Source organism: Eutrigla gurnardus (genome assembly GCF_963514095.1).
Source record: "Eutrigla gurnardus genome assembly, chromosome: 17".
Lineage (NCBI taxonomy): Eukaryota > Metazoa > Chordata > Actinopteri > Perciformes > Triglidae > Eutrigla > Eutrigla gurnardus.
The window spans coordinates 11,277,819-11,299,206 of NC_139928.1; the positions used below are offsets into that span (position 1 = coordinate 11,277,819).

The 21,388-nt window shown below is 43.2% G+C and overlaps 2 protein-coding genes across 3 annotated transcripts; one reads left to right on the forward strand and one right to left on the reverse strand.

Annotated features, from left to right (window-relative positions):
• Positions 1-3,086: 3,086 nt before the first annotated feature.
• Positions 3,087-15,248, forward strand: ndrg1a (N-myc downstream regulated 1a). 2 transcript variants are annotated; one of them, XM_084031413.1, is made up of 16 exons: positions 3,087-3,235; positions 6,678-6,752; positions 7,196-7,231; positions 9,457-9,562; positions 9,825-9,945; positions 10,298-10,360; positions 10,463-10,523; positions 11,106-11,192; positions 11,339-11,395; positions 11,494-11,597; positions 11,694-11,750; positions 11,870-11,921; positions 12,252-12,299; positions 12,753-12,788; positions 13,119-13,170; positions 13,729-15,248. In XM_084031413.1, the coding sequence occupies exons 2-16, from the start codon at positions 6,696-6,698 to the stop codon at positions 13,956-13,958; spliced, it is 1,167 nt and encodes a 388-aa protein (XP_083887539.1). In that variant the 5' UTR covers positions 3,087-3,235; positions 6,678-6,695; the 3' UTR covers positions 13,959-15,248. The 2 variants fall into 2 exon arrangements, with proteins under 2 accessions (XP_083887539.1, XP_083887538.1); XM_084031412.1 differs by lacking the exons at positions 3,087-3,235; positions 6,678-6,752; positions 7,196-7,231 and adding an exon at positions 8,902-9,061.
• On the reverse strand, positions 15,044-21,388 carry ccn4a (cellular communication network factor 4a). The gene is made up of 5 exons (XM_084031414.1): positions 21,165-21,388; positions 17,915-18,203; positions 17,156-17,410; positions 16,177-16,370; positions 15,044-16,094 (listed from the first exon to the last, which is right to left on the reverse strand). The coding sequence occupies exons 1-5, from the start codon at positions 21,210-21,212 to the stop codon at positions 15,795-15,797; spliced, it is 1,086 nt and encodes a 361-aa protein (XP_083887540.1). The 5' UTR covers positions 21,213-21,388; the 3' UTR covers positions 15,044-15,794.

The window sequence follows — 21,388 nt, forward strand, 5'->3', positions numbered from 1 at the left end:
TTAGACAGTGTGAATACATGAATGAACACACTTTATTGAATTACTAGTCTTGTGCCTTTGTGTGTCCTTTGCTTAAAAAACAAAACAAAACAAAACAGGCAGTAGGTTGTTTGTGCCTTTTGTGAGATATACTAGTTAAAGACTTGTTTGTCCCACTGCTTTGAGAATGTGTCAGCTGACTATCTGTGGCTGTGTGACTAAACTGCTTTCTTCAAAACAACAAGTCTTGTTTTCTTTCTTTAACATGGCATACATTTTTTTTCTCTCAAGATTATACCACCTGCGTTATGCGGGAGTAGAGATTCAGACCTAACGAGCATTATCACACCTGCAGCCTCAGTTAGTTTGACCTTTGCTGCAGGAGCTCACAGACCAAACAAACAATGGTATTCAGCTTTTACTGTTTAATGATGACCGTTATACATCAGTCACATCTACCCAGCCTGGTTAGTCACTCAGTAACGACCTTATCAGCATCAAGAGAAAACAGGACAGTCTTATCACAACAGTTACTGCACCTTATAGAGATAATCAATATTGAATATAGGCCAGGCTGAGGAAAACGTCATATCACCGCTGCTACACTCACTTTACAGGCAAATAAAAATCCACAGTTGTCTGTCGGCCTATAATATGATGCAATAATTACATGCCTGATAGGGAGCAAAAATATCTCTTTCTAGGATAGAAAAACACCAAATACACCAACAGGCTGAAGGGGCTTCCAACAACCATGACCAGTAAGAGTTTAATGGAAAAGTGTGACATAGTGAGACACTTTATTTTCTTTTTTGCTGAAGGTTAGATGACAAGGTCGGTACTATCTGTGGAGCCAGAGACGTTGCTTTTTGTTAAACAACTGAGATTGTGTAATTACTGAGCTTTATAGGTGCTGCTTCTGTTACCTTCAGACAGAGCCGAGCTAGCTGTGCCCCCTGTTTGCAGCATTTATGCTAAGCTAAGCTAAATATTACCTGCTTTCTGTAATAGTTAACAGACATGAGATCGGTGGCTAACGAGAACTAACACGCAAATTGCATGTAATGATTCATCTGGACACTACGGGAAAGTCACTTTTTTACAAAAAAATCTTTGTTTACCACCAAAGTGAGGAGACACGGTTAGCTGCCACAACATGAAAGTTGTCTTAGTTTTCACTGAAAATAGAAAACGCAGGCAAACCTTTCTGCATCAATCGCAAATTCACTTCACCTCAGGGAGCATTTCCTACGTGACAGACGGACACGCACCATGTGCGTCTGAATCATGCATTCCTGTTACAAACCGGTTGCATCACTGTTTGACTTGACCTGAGTGGATTTAGGGCTCCGGGATGGGTGTGTGCATTGAATAAAGGCGAGGAACAAGCAGACAACACTCCATTTCACTCCTCCATTTTATGTAAATTTGTCAGTGGAATGGATGAGCTTTCGGACTTTCTTTTACTATCTGCTCTGTTTGCAGTGAACAGCGTGGTCATGAACCTGGAAATCAAACACACTTCAACTGGGTGATCCCTGACTGGCAGAGGCACAGGGAGCATTGTAGGATTAAAATGGCAAAGAGAGGGACTACATAATAATATAGTAATACAATATGTCAACATTTAATTAAAAGCCAGGCCGAACAAATATGTTTTAATGCGACAGGAGCCATAGAAATCTGATATATACTTCAGATGTGTGAAAGTGAGAAACGATGACGACCTGAGGAGCTCTAACCTTATTTAATATGCCTCGTAAAGTCTGACAGCTGCTCCCACAAACACTGCAATCAGCGAGGTGAAAGTCCACTGGGTTTTTATCAAGTATTGAGACACTCTGCGACCCGCATATGCTGCACTCAACCTATCACAGTTGGCTGCCCTGCAAACTGTGTTTCACAATGACTTAGGTGGACAGGAGCTGCATGGGGTCACCATGTACTGTTTTTTCATTAACGGCCGGATATGTGCGAATAATTGTACTTTACATGCATTAGCGTTGCTAATTAGCATTGCAAATAGCTACAAACTGTGGTTCGCGATGTACTAAGTGACTGAGCGTGAAATAAGCACACTGCTTATATTTTCCCAACTCAAACGCGCCTATTGTCCGACGTGTTCCTATCGTGGGCCTCACATTACAAGCCCCACAGTGCGCCTATTGTGTCTGGACAAGGACACTCATTACCAATACTAGCACTTATTGGTGGATTCACAGTGTAACACGCAGCCAGCCTCTCGCAGGTGTGGAAATTTCCACTGTAGCGCATGCTTTGTAAGTGAAACAAATGGACAATGGATCACAAACACTGTCCTCGGGAAGATGCTGAGGCCTGCGTTTAGTGACGCCAACACACCCCGGCACTCAGATTACATGTGCTGGTGTTAAACGGTGTCGAACCACAGAGTGGCCTCTCTATTCCAGATTAGATATCTATTTGGGGGGGGGGGGGGGGGTCACTTGTAGAGGGGCTACATGCTAACTTTGATTAGACAATAGCAGTGTGCTATCAAGGAAAGGCGGCGTTGATCCAACGAGAGGGAAGGGCTTCCCTTTGTACAGACTTATCTCCCTCTTGGCCTCTAATCAAGGTTGCAGGACTGGCTGCATTCCTAACCCCTCAGCCTCATCCAGCCGAACCCATCTTTGAACATTTCAGCTGCTCGGATTATCACTTCTGCTCCACATTGAGAGTTTCTGCTACAACTGATGTAAGAAAGAAGCCTTGCCAATCTCCTCCACTCCCTGTCTGTCGTCTCATTGCTGTGTTATAAAAAAGTAATTACCAGCATGAAAGTATCAAATGTCACATCAGTAGTGTAGTGATGACGCAGCGTAAATGCACAAAGAGGGGGGGGGGGTTCAACTGGTTTGTCAGCATCAACTGCCTGAGGGGGGGGTACCTGTTTCACCCATGACTCGCTGCTCTGCTTCCTCATCATGCAACCGCTGGAAGGAGTCAATCCCACAGCTGCTGTTGCCCAATAGAGAGAGAAGCGGGGAAAGTGGGCTGGGCTGCCCCCCCCCCCCCCCCCCACTCCTTTATAAAATTCCCTCATACATCCGCCTTGCGCCGCACGTTATAAACAAAGCGACGCTTGTGTCACTGCGACTACTTGCGCTGTTTGAAAAGACAGAGAAAGAAAGGAAGGAAGAAAGTAAGAGAGACCAGAAAAAAAAAGTTTTGTGGACTTTTTTTTTTTCCATCTCAGGGCTGTTCATCTCAAGACAATCACACGTTTAATCCGCAGGTACGTTTTCATGCTGCCAATGATTTCTGCCTTGTGTTGTTTTTTTTATGGGTGTTGAGGGATTTGATAAGGAACTGGGCGCTCACTTCCTACGTCTGTTTGGCAGCGTGTTCGAGCACGTTGTTAGTCCTGTTTCGCAGCGCAGCTCCGCTCAAATACACATTCTTTTCATATTAACGCTGTTTCATGTGGCAAATTGTATTCCACCAGTAATAGAAAGGGATACGCACAGAGCAAAACGTCACACATATTTTCGAATAGAGTCAAATGATTTTTTAACTTTTTTAACTAAATCAATGTAAATCATATCCTCCATGTTTTAAGGTTGTTTTTATTTCCAGCCAATTCTAATTAACACTGTCTAATAGATAACAAACCATTTTCCACTGTTGTGATGCATCTCACTATTAACAGCAGCTGCTCCTTGAACTGGTGACTGTGCGATCCCCTCAAACCTCCCTGACCCCCCCACTCACCAATTGACTCATACCACTGGAGACACACGTTTTGATATCTTTTACAATCTGAAAATGTAGGTCTGTGACAGCTTAGTCCAGCAGGCCTGCTGCTGCCGCCGTTGTGCTGATATTTCAGAACCAGGGATTTGACAGATTAAGCGAGTTCCCAAAGATTAGGGAAGCAATCATTGTTTCTGCAGATGGGATCCACGGGCTCGTGGATTTAAAACTATACGGAGGCAACGGAGGAAGGATGGCCTGGCCTTGATTCTGGCTCCCTAATATTGAGTCTCGCTGGCCAAATCTAATCAGTACATATGTTTCTCCTTCGAACAGAGAAAGAGTCGGAGCTCATGCTGTTTTGTAACTTGGATGTTCCGGCTTAAAGTAGTGTCATATCTCTGGATTTACTGTGGCAAAACAAGCCCTAATGTGTTATGTAGAGGCCCGCATCCGTGTTGTTGTTTTCCTCTAAAGCTCAAGCCACGTTATGTCTCTCCCAAGTGAAAACATTGGATTTTCAACAAGTCTGCTTTTCAGGAATCAACACATAAAACCCCATCACACCCCACCCCAAGGGTTATTTTCAAAGCTTGCAAGAGTAATGGATTATCTGCTGGATTTTAAGAGCATACAGTCATGCTTTATTACATTGCACTATAGAGTCTTTGTTATGCAGCTGATTTGGGGCTCAACCTTTCAGATCGTCCCGAGCCTATATCCTCCCACTGTTTCCTGTCCATGATTGCATAACACAGTCTCACTTCTGCCAGGCCAAAGCTGTTTCAGCGCAGTTTGTTTTCTTCCCCATCAGCCTGACACGCACAAGAAAAGAAGGAAGAAAGAAAAAAAAACCCACACATGCATGTTTCAATGGAAAATACGCATTTAAACAACTGGTTTGACTTTCGTAAAGACAGTGTGCGCCCGTTGCCAAAGACACCCAGCCAGCATTGGAGTGACGCCAGTTTAAAGAGAGGCCCCCCTGCTGCAGCAGCAACATGAAATCCCTGTGAGAAAAAGATGCACTGCAAAAACACCACTTCCCTTTTGTCATATCGTTTTCGGCATTTCACATTTTACCCATAAACTGAGAACCGAAACAGAGCTCTTTGTCTTTTATATGCATATTGTGAATATGTTTTCCATGCCACACACTTGACATGACGCGTCATCGAATGAATTCAACAAATGTTTCATAAGAAGTGTCAAGGCGGCAGCGCTCGCATCTTATTGCTTGGGATTAGGGTCCCATGTAGGGATGAACCAAAACACCTCCCTCCCTCTGCTCATCAGGTGAAACATTAGCTAAGCAAGGCGAACAGTTGGAGGCATGCTGCTGGTCTAAACAGCAGGTGACCTAGTTGCCTCCGCCTGTTGCCCAGCCGGGCCCTCTGTGCTGACTGTACTCGCTAATAGGCAGTGATGTTGGCCAAGTACAGAAGTAGTCTGCACCCGGTTATTTGTTGGTAATGTCCTCTCTAGCCTGGTTTTACGAGGCAGTGTTTGCAAATAGACTTGCAATAGGCTTAGAGGAATCCCCTATGTTGATGCATGAGCTGATTGCCCCCCCGTTTTTTAATCTGAAACAGCCTGAGTAGTTTCATTTTTCAACTTCTCTCACATGGCTGTGGAATCTCGACGGGGGCCGATCTCTTGTCCTCTCCAACAAAGCCCCTGCAGTGCGATGGCGGCCATGTTTTCTCGAAGGCCTCGGCAGAAAAATGAACCTGCTGTTTGATACTCCTCTTCCTCTGTGCTATTGTGAGAGCCGGCTGGCTCCGGTCTCTGTTCTCCCAGTTAGAGGAGCGGCGTGTTCTTGTTTATATAAAATTATATATATGTGTGTGTGTGTGTGTGTGTGTGTCAAGGGAATGTTCTCTCGGACATCCTCACATTTGAAATGTAATGAATCACATCCTCTCAAAGACCACCTTGCTCCGAACATCCACACTGCAGCATTGTTAGTCGGTGTTGTTTAGATGTCTGCTGAGGCTGTACAGAGAGGGGGAGAGAGAGAGAGAGAGAGCACAGAACAGATGGAATGCATCTGCAAAGAGCAAACAGCAACCGCAACGCAGCTGAAACCAAGACAAACAGAGAAAAGTGACAGAATACTGAGAGAGGGAGGGAGGGAGAGAGAGAGAGAGAGGTCTAGAAATCCAGCGGAGGGATGAAAAGAGGATGGGATGTATTGATGGAAACAAGGGTGCCTGTTGCTTCCTGTGTGTGTGGATCATTGAAATCCCCTCCAGTAGGGGGGCAGGCCCCTGGCTCTCAGGAGCCACTGGTGCCAGCGGACAAAGAGGCCATTTAACTGGCTAATTTGATTTGCATGCAGAACCGCAGCCTGTCCGCTCTCCTCCAACACAGCATCATGACCCGCAGCACAATCTGACGCCTGGCTTCGCTTCACACTCCCCCGTCCCTTTCTCTAGTTCTCTGCCTGCCTTTCTCAGTCGCACAGTCTCTTTCTGTTTATCCCTCTTTTCCTATTTAACATTCTCCCAAATCCTGAGACTATGGGTGAGAATTACCCAGAAATCCCATTTGATCTATTTTTCTTATAGACTAGGAGTACTCTCTCTACTGGTCCATCCTGCCTGTTCAGTGTTTGTCCTCATAAGTGGAGGGTGTCTCTGTTGTGGGTGGTTCACAGGTGTGGCCCATTATGGGGTCCACATGTCAGTGCAGATGAGAGTGCCAGCCTGAGCATGTCCCCGCGTCTGTAGACCTGTGTGGGTGTGTACCCGAGTGCACGCTCGTCTATCATAGTCTCTTTTTATGAGGTTTGTGCAAATAAGAAACACGCCCTGCCTGAGAATTGAAGCAACCTGTCATTTGTTCGTCTGCACGTCTGCACGTCGGCACAAAGAGTTTAGGAGAGCCACATTTCCCCCTCCACACAAACACCAGATGTAACCTTTAAATGTCTTGCTTGAACACAGGTTGAACCAGCTAACTCTGTTCTCTCTGACACCCAGGCTCTGCAGCTCTTTGAAATGGATGACATCCAGGTTGTTGAGTCCAAACCCCTGCTGGTCGACAGGGAACTGCCGGTACGTATTGTAACAGGATTTGAGGAGAAAATTCACAGAAAACTGCTTTTTATGCGATTTATTCCTGACGAAGTTGCTTATATGGTTAATTTGTACATCTGTGGTGTAATCAGACATCTTCGTTACAATTAGAAAATCAAAAAGACATGCATAGTCTCACAATAAGCAATTCATAGTTGTGGATTTAATATTATACTAATTAATAAACAGACATTATGTCTTTCACCAAGATTCCATTCCACTAAAATGAGTGAATTTAAGTCGTTTTGAAAAAGTCTCTCTTCTATTGTGGAAATGATACTTTATGTCTCGTATGAAAGAGGTCATATGGATGTGAAAATACATTCAGTGACAGGATGGCGCCCTCAGGATATTAGATTATAGCATGTTACAATGTAATTGCATTAGTTCTATATTTTCATTACTCTGTTCTTGCCTTGCAGGGCCTGAGAGAGGCTGTGCAGCAGCTTGTTATCAAGGTATGTTTGCAGACACAAGAAATAAGGTCCAGCATTTATCGTTCCCAGCAGTTGTAAACGCAGCTTTATTGTTCAAAGCATGTGTGGACAGATGATTCTAATTACTGGTTGAAAATACAGATGGTTTTATTCCAGTATCTTGTTATTTTGAGCTTGTTTGGTACCATCTAGTGGCGGCAACAACAAAAAAATACTCATCAATACAGTTGCTGCAGTGTGTCATTCGTCATGGTGATGACCTTTCATCCACTGTGATTTTATTAGGAGTGAAATCTAATTGGGCCTTCGCTAATTCAGTCGGCTAGTGAGAGCGATGGACTGAGAACTACTTTGCCCAAATCAATGGTGGAAACAACACAACATGGCAAAAAGGGAGAAAAAATAACTTACTTTAAATATGTGTTCATCCACTGTCAGGTGTTATGACCAAAATAATAATAATAAAAAAAAGCCTGCTGTTATGTTTCCATATTGAATTTAGTATGGGTCATATTTGCTCACCACATGCTTCAGAGCTTTTACTGGCACAGGGTTGTCAACATCCCTGTTTTCCGTTTTGGGTCACAGCATGACACGTTATCTAGCTAACAGGTGATATTCAAACGTAACGCTCATTTACTGCCTCTTTTGTAGTACAACATTTTTCTGTATTTGCACTATTGATCACATTTAGATATAAAAATATCTGCATTTCTAAAATACAAAAAAAAGAATAAATGTTTAAAAATGAAAAATGAATATTAACATTGGACTGAATAGCTGCATAAAGCTTACTGACTATCTTTGATGACACTCTGACAGGTTAGACGTATTCAGGGCAAGCATTGTGAGATCTCCGTTGAAGCACATTTTCCCAAAGATTTGTGTCGTAGGATTATTTGAAAGTGACAATAATGCAGGTTAACTCCTGCCATTCATAGTAAATGCATATGTACTTTTACACACTCACGTTGTGTTACAGGATTAACTTGCCTGTGTAAGTTATTACTGAGTGTAGGGGGGGTGGAGCGGGGTGAATCCTGTTTTCACGTCCAGTAAATAGGTTATATAGGTTAGGCTTCTTTCCTGGGCAGATCCCATGCAGTCAAAACTGGTTTGAAAACTACTATAGTCTAATATGTTGTTTGACCTGTAGGTCAGCTCACCATAGTGCACTGTTTAGGGATCTGAACACAGTTGAATTCAAAATATTTCTTCCAGGTATTTTGATGATATAGTATGTCTGAATAGAGTTGAAGTCTTTATTTTGAAATACATAGTATGATGTCTGTGTTGCTTCAGGGTATGTAAGCATCTTAAATCTGCTGTTTATCTGGTATTTACATTTATTTGGGTCATTAAAGTCTTTGTTGAACTCTTTGATATTTTGGGGATTTTAGCTAAAGGTTCCTCAGTTCATCCATTATATAGGAAGTGTTTTCCCGATCGTCCTCCCCTCCCTCGTTCCCTCGGCGTGTTTCCCCACTGATCACACACACACACACCCATACGTACTCATCATGTCAACACAGAAGCCAATGCCCCTCTGTCTGACATTGGTTGATCCAATTTAGGGATCTCTCCATCTAGAGTTAGCTTGTTTTGACCAGCCTGCAAGGCACCATGGGAGGCCGGGGGCTTAGGCCAACTGGTAAGCAGCGGGGTTATAAAACGCAGCTCTCGGGGCTGAACAACTTCAGAAGCTTACCGACATTTGGATCTATAGCTCAGGGGGCCACTGTGACTACGCTTTATTTTTTCCGCTAGCGAGCAGCGGTGAACTCCTCTCCTGCAAACATGGTTCTAGAGGATTCTGATGTGGAAATGATGGTGGCTGAGATTGAAGTCAGCGTGAGTAGACTAAACGCTTTGTTGATTTATCTGCGCCGAGGAGTTTCCAGTCAATTATGGGATTATGCTCCCTGCTGGAGGTATAGAACAGGTGTCACTGGATGGAGGGTCCTTTTATATTTCTGATATGTGGCTTATAATGCAATGGACTGGATTGGAACAAGTCTTTAAAGTGGTTTGGCAGTTGAACATTTTGTGAACGCATCGTTGGACATGAAGATGTTGTGTGATTAATTTGGTTTTACCAATTCATTTGCAATGGTGGTTGTGGTGAATGTCATGACACATCCCCCCTCATGCTGGATTTAATAGTGCGGTGCAATGTTTATTTGGAGTGATGTGTTTTTTGTCCACATATTTTATGCTAAGTTTGGCCATTTTTGTTGCATCTATAGGAGCATGACGTGGAAACTCCTTATGGAAGGGTCCGCTGTACAATGAAGGGGGTTCCCAAGGGTGACAGACCAGTCATCCTCACCTTCCACGACATTGGACTGAACCGTAAGCCTGCCGACCCATTCACCCAACATCTGTTGTTGAGCCTAAAGCCTGGGGTGTTTTCAATTACCGTAACTTTATATTGTTGAATCTTTTCCACTGCATCTCGTTCAAGCTTAATGATAGATTTTTGCCATAGTGTCAGACGTTGGAAGACGGTGACTCACAACACAAAACCGGTTTTACACTTATTCTTGGTTACTGGAGTTGATTTCTACTTACCGGCCAAGTATCACTCATCCACCCCCTCGCCTCCTTTTCCCAGACAAAACCTGCTGGAACACGCTCTTCAGCCACGAGGACATGTCGGAGATCATGCAACACTTTGCCGTGTTGCATGTTGACGCCCCCGGTCAGCATGAGGGAGCTAACACCTTTTCCACTGGGTGAGCCAGACGCACACACACACACATACACACACACACACACACACACACACACACACACACACACACACACACACACACACGCTTCATGTATGTCAAGCAGTCTGTGACCTTTGACTCGACAGGTAGATCACTGCGGATGTGCTTAAGACGACCTAATTGTGTTTCAGGGACAGGCGTTTATCTCGTTCTGTCTAATCTGTGCATCGATTGTGAGACTTCATGTACACAACCTGAGATTTACATGAAAACTATTACGGGCTGATATCCACAATATGGATCAGTGATAAGATAGTGGTTATTATTCAAATGTTAACTATTAATTTGTAACAATGTGCTCTTTGTTTTGCAGATATGAGTACCCGTCCATGGACCAACTCTCCGAGACCCTCCCACTGGTGTTGAAGCACTTTGGGTAAATTGAACTACAGTTTCCACTCTGACCCTTCACTCTCACATCTAAGATTGTTTTCTAACCTGTTGTCCTAACAGTATCCCTATATGTGTTTGACTGCAGGCTGAAGAGTGTTATCGGAATGGGCACGGGAGCCGGGGCCTACATTCTGACCAGATTCGCTGTAAGTTTGCCCTTTTCCTTCTCAAACTTGCTTGATAATTATGAGTTTTAATCATTTTAGGATTAACAAAGCCAGCGAATGCGTTTATTCGTTATGCTGATCTGGGGAATATAACACTGCTTATTGCTTGAGCCTGCTGAGCCTCAGGAATGTTCCAGATCAGCTCAACACCAACACTGTGCTCAGTAGGAAGTCTTACTCTGTTGGCTGACAGAGATACAACTTTTAACTCCTTGCTGCAGCCTTCTGTAAATTAATCAAGTTGCATCATATGAATAGTCATCAAAAATATGACATCAATAGTCATATGAGTATAAAACCATTGTCTAAAATCACACACATAACTAAGACTAATCCAAAGTATGCGAAGGCATGGATTATTATTAACGCTTAACCTTTACCCTTAGGGTTAGGCTTTTATTGAGTCATGTTTTGGATTAACATCCATGTTTGAACCCTAAACTTTACCCTAACCCCAAAACACTGGGAGCCTGAAGAGAGAGCACCCAGGTTTTGCATGTGTATTAAGTTAAATGCAGCATTGTGTAATAAATCACTACTTTCATGTTGTGTGTGTTTTAGCTGGACTACCCGAACATGGTGGAGGGGCTGCTGCTCATCAACATCAACCCATGTGCTGAGGGATGGATGGACTGGGCTGCACACAAGGTAACACACATTCATACCTCAAACACACGCATATCAATTACCTTTTAGATAATTGTCTGAAACATCCCCAGAATTTACCTGGCAGAGTTAACAAAAACAGAAATCTTGCCTTAAAGCTAAATGTAGATGTTTTTATCTACTTTCAGATCAGCGGCTGGACGAATGCGACGCCTGACATGATCATCACCCACCTCTTCGGAAAGGTAGAGATTCAAATTCTCTTAGATTTACAGGGCTCTGTGTTGTTAGGTTTTCAGGTCTCAGTGAGTTAAACAGATGTTTTTCTGTTTGGTCACCGAAGGAGGAGATCCACCATAACCATGACCTGATCGGAACATACCGCCACCACATCATACACGACATGAACCCGTTTAACTTGCACCTCTTTGTCAAGTCCTACGAAAGGTAAAGAATAACGGCATCAAAACCTAAGATAACTGATTCACTTTTAATAAACAGAAATAGAACGGAATTTACGATAACGTATGTCTGTCTTGACAGTCGGAGGGATCTGGAAATTGAGAGGCCGATCCCTGGAAGCAACGTCAGAACCCTCAAGTAAGTTGTCATCATACACCAATCAGCAACATCACCTCCTGCACATTTTATGACAAAATATTTACATATTAAATGAAACATTTCGCCAATTCTGATTTGTCATTGTCTCCCTTTTCCAGGTGCCCTTCACTGCTGGTGGTTGGCGACAGCTCTCCTGCTGTGGAGGCCGTGGTGAGTTGACACAGCCGTTAAAAACAAGGCTCCACCGCTAATGATTAGACTTCCCACCACCGTTTACCTGTCATTACCTCTGTACATGTTTTCCATTCACTCAAGTCACCTGTTTAAGCCTTAGAGATGTAAGATTAAGTGCTTAAGGACAACCGTATCACGCGACTTAGGCAAGAACGGAAATCAAGGGTAGTTTTAACCTCAAATCCCCCAAACAGCATCAGATTTCATAGAACCTTATAAGTTCAACAAAATGTGTTTATTTGACATTATTTTAGCCGTAGAAATTTCACTGGTATTTTACTGAAAGGAATGAATTTGTACCCACAGGTTGAGTGCAACACCAAGCTGGACCCAACAAAGACCACCCTGCTTAAGGTAAGCAGGCCTCCTCCGCCTCCTGTCCCATATCCTCCTTCAGATTATATTAGCCTTGATGGAAATGCGTCGGCCGATAAGATTCTTGTGGCTCAGCATTTACCTGGTGACATATTAACCAGGGGTAGGAAAGCTGAGGCGATATGCATACGCACGCCACCTCTGAGGACCCAATCTGCTGCGATTGACCTACTTGTGTTGGCCCATGGCGACCTTTTATGATGCGCAACCGAAACCTAATGGCTGTTAGAGCTAAAACGGGTTCCATTTAACGGGTTAAGTGTGCAGGGTCCAAAACACCGGTCGGAGGATGGCGGGGACATGATGTTTGCCGTGTTCAAATGGGACGTGTCGAGTGTAATAGGGGGTAATGGCATGTGTCAACTGCTGTGTGAATGTACAAGCGGCGACACGCTAATGGCTCTCCTTTGTGTTTTCTCTCCCTCTGTCCAGATGGCCGACTGCGGAGGCATGCCCCAGGTTGACCAGGTGTGTACGTCTGTGTTTGCTGTGACACAAACAGAGAAATGGAATGACGTAGAGCAGACTGCTCGTTGCTGGATAATCGGGCAGCGGGGTCAGCTGGGTGGCATAAGAAGGCTGCACTTAAGAGCATTAGCATGTGGCAGATATGAAGCACGGCCGTCAGGGTTGTAATCCTCCACCTGCTCGTAGCAGCTGTCACATCTCGGGCCCTGAGCAGTAAACTGCCGGATGAGAGATTGAGTTTGTCGATGTTATGTAAACAAGTGTGATAATTAATGACAAGAGGACTAATTATCTCCCTACTTGTGTTTTTTTCTCCCTCTCTCTCTGCAGCCTGCCAAACTGACAGAAGCTTTCAAGTACTTCATCCAGGGAATGGGATACAGTAAGTGTTCAAGACATGCAGTATTTTTACTTTGCTGACATGCACTTCTCTGGAGTATCAAGGTTAAATTTACAGTTTTTGTAAATGATAAAAAACAAACATGTATGTGTATCATGTCTGGTGAATTCACCCACAGTCTCCTTTGCAGCCCTGTGTTGGTTAATAAATGACCCGTGTACTCATTGTCACATTGTGAGTTGAACTCAGCCTCAGGTCAACTCCACAGTGTGCAGAGAATCGTAGTGAAAGAAGCAGTCACATTAAAACTCCAGTAAAAATTGTTCATTCAAATCTTGATTTTACAAATAATCATGTCGATATTATCAGTAAAATGTAATTCAATTATGGAAGACACCCATGATTAGAGTAAAGTGCTCTATTCTTGGCTCATTATAGGTTTTTAAAATATGAATCTGCACAGCAACTATAGAGTTCAGATGTATGCAGTGCAGTAAAAAGAACATTACCCTCCTTTAGCATGAAATTTACCTGAAAACCAGAAATGCACTCAAGTGTATCTACTAGAAAAACTCTTAAATCCTCCTCTTCTTCTCCCAGTGCCCTCCGCCAGCATGACCCGCCTGGTTCGCTCCCGCACGGCCTCCGGCTCCAGCGTCACCTCCTTCGAGGGCAACCGCTCCCGCTCCCACACCAGCGAGGGCAACCGCAGCCGCAGCCACACGACTGAGAACCAGCGCGGCCGCTCCCACACGGGCAGCTCCATCGACGGCGCCGCCAACAGCAACGTGGACCAATCCGCGCCCAAGTCCACGGAGGTGTCGTGTTAAGTGGACCCCCCACCCCCCCAACTCTCCAGGCACCCAAAACCTCTCGAGGTCCCTTCGGTTTTGTGCTGCGCTGCCTCTAACTGACACCCAGACACACACACATTCCTACACACATACACACTGATGTGGAGAGGGACATTAAGATAGCATACCTGGTATTGTAAAAAACCTGTAGACCATTCAGTGCAGCTGAGATGCCCCAATTTAAAAAAAATGATGTCCTTTTTGAGGTCAGGGTATGCCTGTTTTTGTTATTCTGAGGGACTCAAACATAACTGAAGAGAAAATGCTCCGTAGTCAGGTGAGTGTGTGGTTAGGGGCACCACAGCGTCTGAGGACACCGAAGCAGAGAATGTCGGAAGAAAGCTGTGGCGACGAGTACACCAGCTTGTACATGTATCTCTCATAATCTCTCATACATATAACATGATTTAATTTCCATTTCTGCATTCCCTTATCCTGTTTTTATCCATTTTTACCATATTGACACCGCTTTCTCGAATATAACTGACTGTAAATGACCATTTTCTGTTCTCATTGTAATTGTCTGGTCATTTATTCTTTATTTTCAATGTCTGACGTGTTGTTGTTTGTACGTAGGAGCAGATTTGTTTGGTGTGGAGATGGGGGAGGCACTTGGATAGAGTAAATTACAAATTGTTATGTCACTTTGAAATATTAAGGGACATACTTCAAGTATATCATGTATACAGCAAACCATGCCAATATCCATCACCCTTGACCTTTTTTTTCAAACATTGTCTGTTATTTGAACAATTATACGCATGTTTTTCAATCTTTTCAGAAATCAAATCATCCGTTCCAATGAGGCTGTACGCTTTGTCATGAATCAAAACACACTAAAACACAAAATTCAAAAGCTTTTTTCATTGTATGCTTTATTAATGGATCCTGGCTTCTGACAAAACATTTTTTTTTTTGTTTCTTTTTTTATGATGATTTCTATGCAATCAAGCACAATGGAACAAAGATATGCCATGGAATTGTTGTTTTGTTTTTGTTTTAGACGTGATGCTCCTATGTGGTTGTGGATTTTGGGGTGAGTGAAGTGATAGGTCCGCATGTTAACATGAGGATAGCCATAGAACTTACCCGACACCTTCTACTCCTGTATTTTACTTGCACTACAGCAACATGTTGCTTTGTAGAACACATATACAGCTTTGTAAAGATGCGATGCACAACTGTCTAATGCTGTAGAAAAGCATTAAAATGACATAGCAGTTTGTATTTATTAAAAAAATTACAATAAAAAAAACTTGTAACTGATCTTCCCGGATCCTGTCGTTATTGCATAATAGGACATGTGGTCCTAAAGTTATATGTCTTTGGCACCTCTGTCCATTTCTGCCTTTTTAACATTTATTATAATGTAAATTTCATGAAATATAAAAGGAAAAAATATCTAGTAAAGTCATATAATCTAAATGGACTCGTGAGTTAAAAGACAGACAACGCTGGCCGCTCTTGAAAGCACCTCAAGAACATTACATATGTTATATTATTACATATGTAAAAAGCTACATGAATAAATTAAGCCTTCAATATTTCACACACTCACTGGCTGAATATTGTTTTTTTTTCATTTGCAAAACTGTGCTTCAAATATTCTTCAAAAGCACATCATGCTTTATGAATCCAATTTGGAGACACACATATATATATATTTCATATTTACAGATTTTTCCAATAGGAAAAAAAGACCATAAGAAAATCCCTTGTACATAGTCATACACGTCACAAATATAAACCATTGTGTAAGAAAAAGAAGCCAGAATGTCCGCATCCTCCCACAGGCAGCGAGCGGGATTGGTGTTAGTTCATGACCTCTGGGTAACCGTAGTAACTCTCCAGGTCGGCGAAGATGTCGTTGGGGTTTTTGCAGCTGAGGTTGCAGAAGCAGGCCTGGACCCAAAGCATCTTCCAGGTGAACCCCGTCCCGTTAGGACACTCGAACTCCACGTCGATGGTTTTGGACTTGTACGGGATGCAGCAGCGCTCATCTGTGCAAACGCCGCAGTATTTGGGCCGGTACTGCTTCCTGCTGGTGCAGCCAGAGATGGTGAGGTTCGAGGCCAGTTCTTCCCTGTAGATGTTCAGACATTTCTTGCCCGGCTGATGGAGGAAGGGAGTAGAACGGTGTGAAGTCAGTTTATTCATGCACCATTGACTGCCTGAGACATTCCAGAATTCCTACCTTGATGTGTTTGGTGATGTCGACCTCACAGGGCCGCAGGTTGCAGAGGCGAGACTCTTTGACCAGCTCACACTCCTCATTGGCATTAGAGACCCTCAGGGAGAGACCGCGGCCGCAGGTCCTTGAGCAGGGGCTCCATGAGGTAGTCTGGGTAATGCAGTTCTTGTGCCAGCTCCTGGTCTCAGCTGGGGAAGCTGGATCGGCATAGAGAAGTGAGGTCAATAGGTCGTCTACAAGCCAATTTTTGAAACAATATGTGAACAAAGAAAAACAGTTTAAAAGGTTTTGAGAAACGTGTGGGTCAAATCAGGATAGTTCCTACATCTGTAATAGTTTACCAAGAGAAACCTTCTATTATGTCTTTTTTAATCTAAATCTTTAAATTGTGTTTGCCTCGTAATCTGGATCTGATTTGCGTAACACAAAGAGGTCTTCGTTCACATTGATCCCTCCACAGCACCGCTGCACTAAATCACTGGACATGACCCAAAAACAGTGTGAGGGCTTCCACAGGAAAGGATTGGTCCGTCCCTGCACACACACACACACACCCAAACCGTATGATCCTCCTGGACTACAGAATGTTCTCACACAACTACAGATGTTTGCACTGCCAAAATACAGCTGCTGCGACTTATCAAATCCAATTGTAGCCATCCGCCGTTATTGTAAATTAGCTCTAAAAATATATCCACAGGAGTTTTTAATAATAACATTTTATATGTACAAAACATTCTACTGTAGAGTTATTAAAACTAGTGCATCCAGATCAAAGCCTCCTGAACAAAATAATTAGTTAATATAATCATGCTTATAAAGCAATGACAAGCCTCGCTTTGCTTTTTTTTTTATAATTCCCACGCTTGGCCTAATTTTTGTGTTCTCTTATCATACTTGAAGCATTCCTTTTGATTTAGCTCGCTTTCACCAAGTAACATGACGCACTACCCCCCTCTAGTGTATGTCCGAGGCATCCTACCCTCTATTGCGTGTCGCGGCGCCGTCTTGCGCCCTCTTTTGGGTTCATCACAGATCCATTGCTCACAGCATTGCCCCTTGACTTTGACCCGGCGTGGGGTTTGGCACCACACCCGCGGGGGCTGGGACTCCGTGCACATCGCCACACAGCCGATGGCACCGTTCACACACACACACTGGTATTTGCAGCTGGGCTTGAAGTTCTGCCCGTTTCGGTAGATCACGCCATCGTGCTCGCAGCCTGTTCCCACCATGTCTGGCAGAGAGGAATGACATGCAGTCTTATTTTAGAGAACACTTGGAAGCTATAATACACATGGTTATGAATTAATTTATCCTTAGAGGTAAAAATAACACATTGTAGGATGAATGACTTTGTGATTTGACTCATATCACAGAAATAGCAATGCTGATAATGATAATATACATTTTGCAAGGGACTATATTGTAATTTACAACCCAATAGTCTCTATAGTAGTGTGAAAATATTGGAGTTGGATATGATTTCCCACGTTTCAGTTGATTAAATTTAACAGGGTATCACAGCAGCAAACAGAGCTCTGCACATAAATAGCGTATATGCTGTCAAAATGCCTCATGCAACTACAAATGACTGAAATTACAAGAATTAGAGGAAGTGAAGGAATGGCTGCTGCCTGACAAACGCCATTAGTATTCAGGTCCCTGTGTTGTTGCTAGGACAACCAGTGTTGATGACGTGTTTGTTTGCTTTGTCGGTTTTGGTGTGAGTGACACTTACATGCACACACTCCTTTTTCGTACCTAGGCTTGTCCGAGCTGTAGTCACAGTACAGTCCCTTGTGGTAGTCACACGTGTCGGCCTCGTTGCACACCTCGCCCACCTGCCGGGCGCACGCCTTGCAGCAGTCGCAGCCGTCCATGAGGAGGCTCACGCCCGGCGGACAGGTGGGGGGGACCTTGGGGCACTCGCAGGGCCACTTGCAGTACTGTCTGCGTTGGTACTCTTCCACAGCGGGGGATGTGACGGCTGTCGCAGGCGGCATGGCAGTGGAATTCTGGGAGTAGGCCTGGAGAGAGGAACGTGAGAAAATTCAGCATAAACGACAACAATAATGACTTTCCCATTAATAAGCACAGTTTAAACTTCTCATTTATGGATTCAATTCATCTCTGCAGCATCTCAAATACAGTATTACTTAAATATGTAGGCCTATTTGACCCCATGTGGTGAGGCAATATTCCTAATACCCTTAATTTTGAAGTCTTTTATATCCTGCCCTGTTTGGTAACAATGTGTCAGAAAGCTGCTGATCCTAATGGTCCCAAACGCCTCTGTTTCACTGCCTACACGGGTGAAACACGCAGCAGCCTGCTAACGTCTGCTCAAAATGTGCAATAAATCAATTAAGCCCATAAAAATAATCTTAACACCCAGTGGAGCTAATCGTATTAAAGCAATGACCTAGTCTGGTCTTGTATGTACTTAACACTCTGGAGGTGTTCCATAATCACATTTAAAATCTCCAAAGGTGCTGAACTGTTACAAAATCCTGCCAGCAAAACTCAATCAGCCCCGCCTCCAGTTTTGACTCTTACAAGCTGCTCGGTGAAGAGAAGATTACACCGTGAACAGCTCTGACTGTTAAACGCAGATGTTGAAACGGGCCACATGAGCCACATTAACAGTGGATGCACGAGTCTCAGCATTATTTATAATGTGATTTTCTGACAACAGGTGTCACTTTTTAGATGCCGAATTGAATTATGCCTGCTTTGAGAACACAGTGTGCTTGGAGTGTCAGGAGATAATCTCTGGGTCAGCGTTCAGGCAGAGACATAGGCCCACTGAGGTTTGCTTCTTACAGTTTACCAAACTATACATCCTTAAAGGTGAGCTGAGAGTATTTAGCTCCGTGCTGTGACTTGTTGGCAAGAATTTAATTGGATCGTTAGCTCATGACCTTCGCCAGCCCCGTGCAGAGCCGAAGTCGCAGATTGATTGATGTCATGATGTCATTGGTTGAAATTGGTTGGTAGTAGCTGATGTAAACGTGCGTCATATTTTGTTTTCAAGGAACACTAAAATGTATTTGATACAAAAATACGAAGAAATTCTGCGAAATAGGTGCATAATATGACCACAGATGTGATCTTAAATGGCACACGCGAGAAGTAATAAGAAAAATGACAGCATTGATGATTAAGACACATTGAAGCTGTGGCGGACACCACGTCTATCATTAAGTGGGAGGCAAAGAATTTCCTGTCTGTATTCTCTTAAATCATAATAGCATCCATATGCTCACAGCACTGCACTAACTGCTCCATGAAAGACATAAACACACACACACACACACACACACCTAATCCACAAATTAATTGAGAGGAAACATGCTTAATCATTTTATGCAAGCTGTATACCCGACTATGTCATATCTTTGAGCTTGTTCTCTGCATTTCAATGGAATTATGGACATGTTAATAACCGCTATGCACAGTGCTGACAGCTAATGCAGATAAATTAGTTTTAATCAGGGCCGTGCCACTACGCCGTTCCTCAGGAGAGCTAATTCAGCCCAGTTATCAGGCTAATTTACAGAGAGACGGAGGAAAAAACAAACAGCTCAAGAGAGAGCAACAAAGACAGAGTGGGAGTTTCATAAGTTAATTATGAAAACAAGGGGTAAGCCTGATGCAATCATCAGCCTGAAAACATTTATCTTTGCTGAATATATTATATAAGTATTTCATCGCGGACAGGAAAGGGTGGAGTTAGGGCTGGGCCATGTGGAGAAAAATAAGTACCATATCATCTCTGACCGAATACATCACTGTGATTATTGTATTGTAAAAATATTTACATAATGAGATTTTTGGTCAATAATCATCAGCATTGTGGATATAATGAAGTGGGTAAACACAAATAATAGATCAGTGAGGTCAGAAAATGACATGCATTTACTGTAATGTAGCCTTCAAGTTATATTACGATAACGAAACTAGACGATATCTAGTCTCATATCACGATATCGATATACCGTATATTGCACAGTCTGAGTTTGAGTAACATCGTATTAAATTAATTGGAGATCTCAAAATATTTAGGCTAACAATTTGTAACAAAAGTATTTTTTAATCTTCCCCAGTGTCTCTCAGATAGCTGATGGCCAGTTAATGAGAATGGTGTTTTTTATTTGAAAAAATACACTGTTTTCCCGCTATAAAGCCAGGGAAAATAGATAACAAAAGTCACTGGGGTACTGATTTCCTTAAAAAAAAATTCTCAAAGCTAAAAAGCTGCATTATTAGGCTGTTACATTACCATTTAAAATGATAGCAATGACATCCTATATCAAATAATGAACTTGATGTTATATTGTTTAAACGTAAGTCGTACAAAAGCCATTACATAGATTACTTGCAGCCAGGGGTGAAAAAAAAATGAAAGGCTTTAAAAAGGATGTTTCCTATTTGACCACAAGGTGGCAGTACGATATAACAAACGACCAGTAGTGAAACTAAAGTGTGGCAACTGCCAGCATCTCACACTAAATGATGAAACCAGAAACACTCAGAGGGACTGATGGGGTTCAGGTTAGTCCAGAGTCAAGCCGAGAAAAACGTGCAAGCAAGAAGCAACACTGGCAGATCTTCTGGATCCACAACTACAGATCTAAACCCCGCTCATTTGATGTCATTCCACTAATCTCCTACCTTGAACGACGTGGCGGCCGTGAACGCACCACAGAGCAGAGTACCGCAAAGTCCCCAGATAGCTACACACACACCCTCTAAAAGTACTGTCAACACACTGTAAAAAGTATCCAGTGGAAGTTTATAGTAGCTTTGCATGCTGCAGCCTAAACAGTAGCATTACTTATAAACGGGTTATATAGATTTTCAGAATAAAGTTAACCTCACAACTCTTCTGCATTCTGAAAGTGAGCTATTCTATGCAGACTGCTCATTAAAAAATAAAAAAAACATTATATATATAGCGTATATATGAATTGTATCCTCCATCCCACCTGTTGAATCCCGGCTGCAGTTAGAATCCACAACAGGAGCCAACTCATCACTGGTGCGGAACGGCAAATGCATTGGATCCAGAAAATGAGTCCCGCTTCAAACGCGCGACACGCCGCTCTCCGCAGGTGCGCTACATCCTCCTCGTCCCGTCGCTGTCATCTCCGCGCGCCTCTTTCTGCGTCCGCGCCCACGCTGACAGCCCGTGTTAAGCAGCGCGGGCTGA

What these genes read in the sequence shown, in the direction of transcription:
- ccn4a (XM_084031414.1), bottom strand. Translation starts at nt 21,212, where the DNA reads ATGAGTTGGCTCCTGTTGTGGATTCTAACTGCAGCCGGGATTCAACAG. An exon ending in GCCGCGACACGCAATAGAGG is followed by an intron (nt 16,371 to 17,155) that starts GTAGGATGCCTC and finishes ATGCCGATCCAG; the next exon opens with CTTCCCCAGCTGAGACCAGG. An exon ending in ACATCACCAAACACATCAAG is followed by an intron (nt 16,095 to 16,176) that starts GTAGGAATTCTG and finishes TTCCTCCATCAG; the next exon opens with CCGGGCAAGAAATGTCTGAA.
- ndrg1a (XM_084031413.1), top strand. Translation starts at nt 6,696, where the DNA reads ATGGATGACATCCAGGTTGTTGAGTCCAAACCCCTGCTGGTCGACAGG. An exon ending in TGGTCGACAGGGAACTGCCG is followed by an intron (nt 6,753 to 7,195) that starts GTACGTATTGTA and finishes CTTGCCTTGCAG; the next exon opens with GGCCTGAGAGAGGCTGTGCA. An exon ending in CTCCTGCTGTGGAGGCCGTG is followed by an intron (nt 11,922 to 12,251) that starts GTGAGTTGACAC and finishes TTGTACCCACAG; the next exon opens with GTTGAGTGCAACACCAAGCT.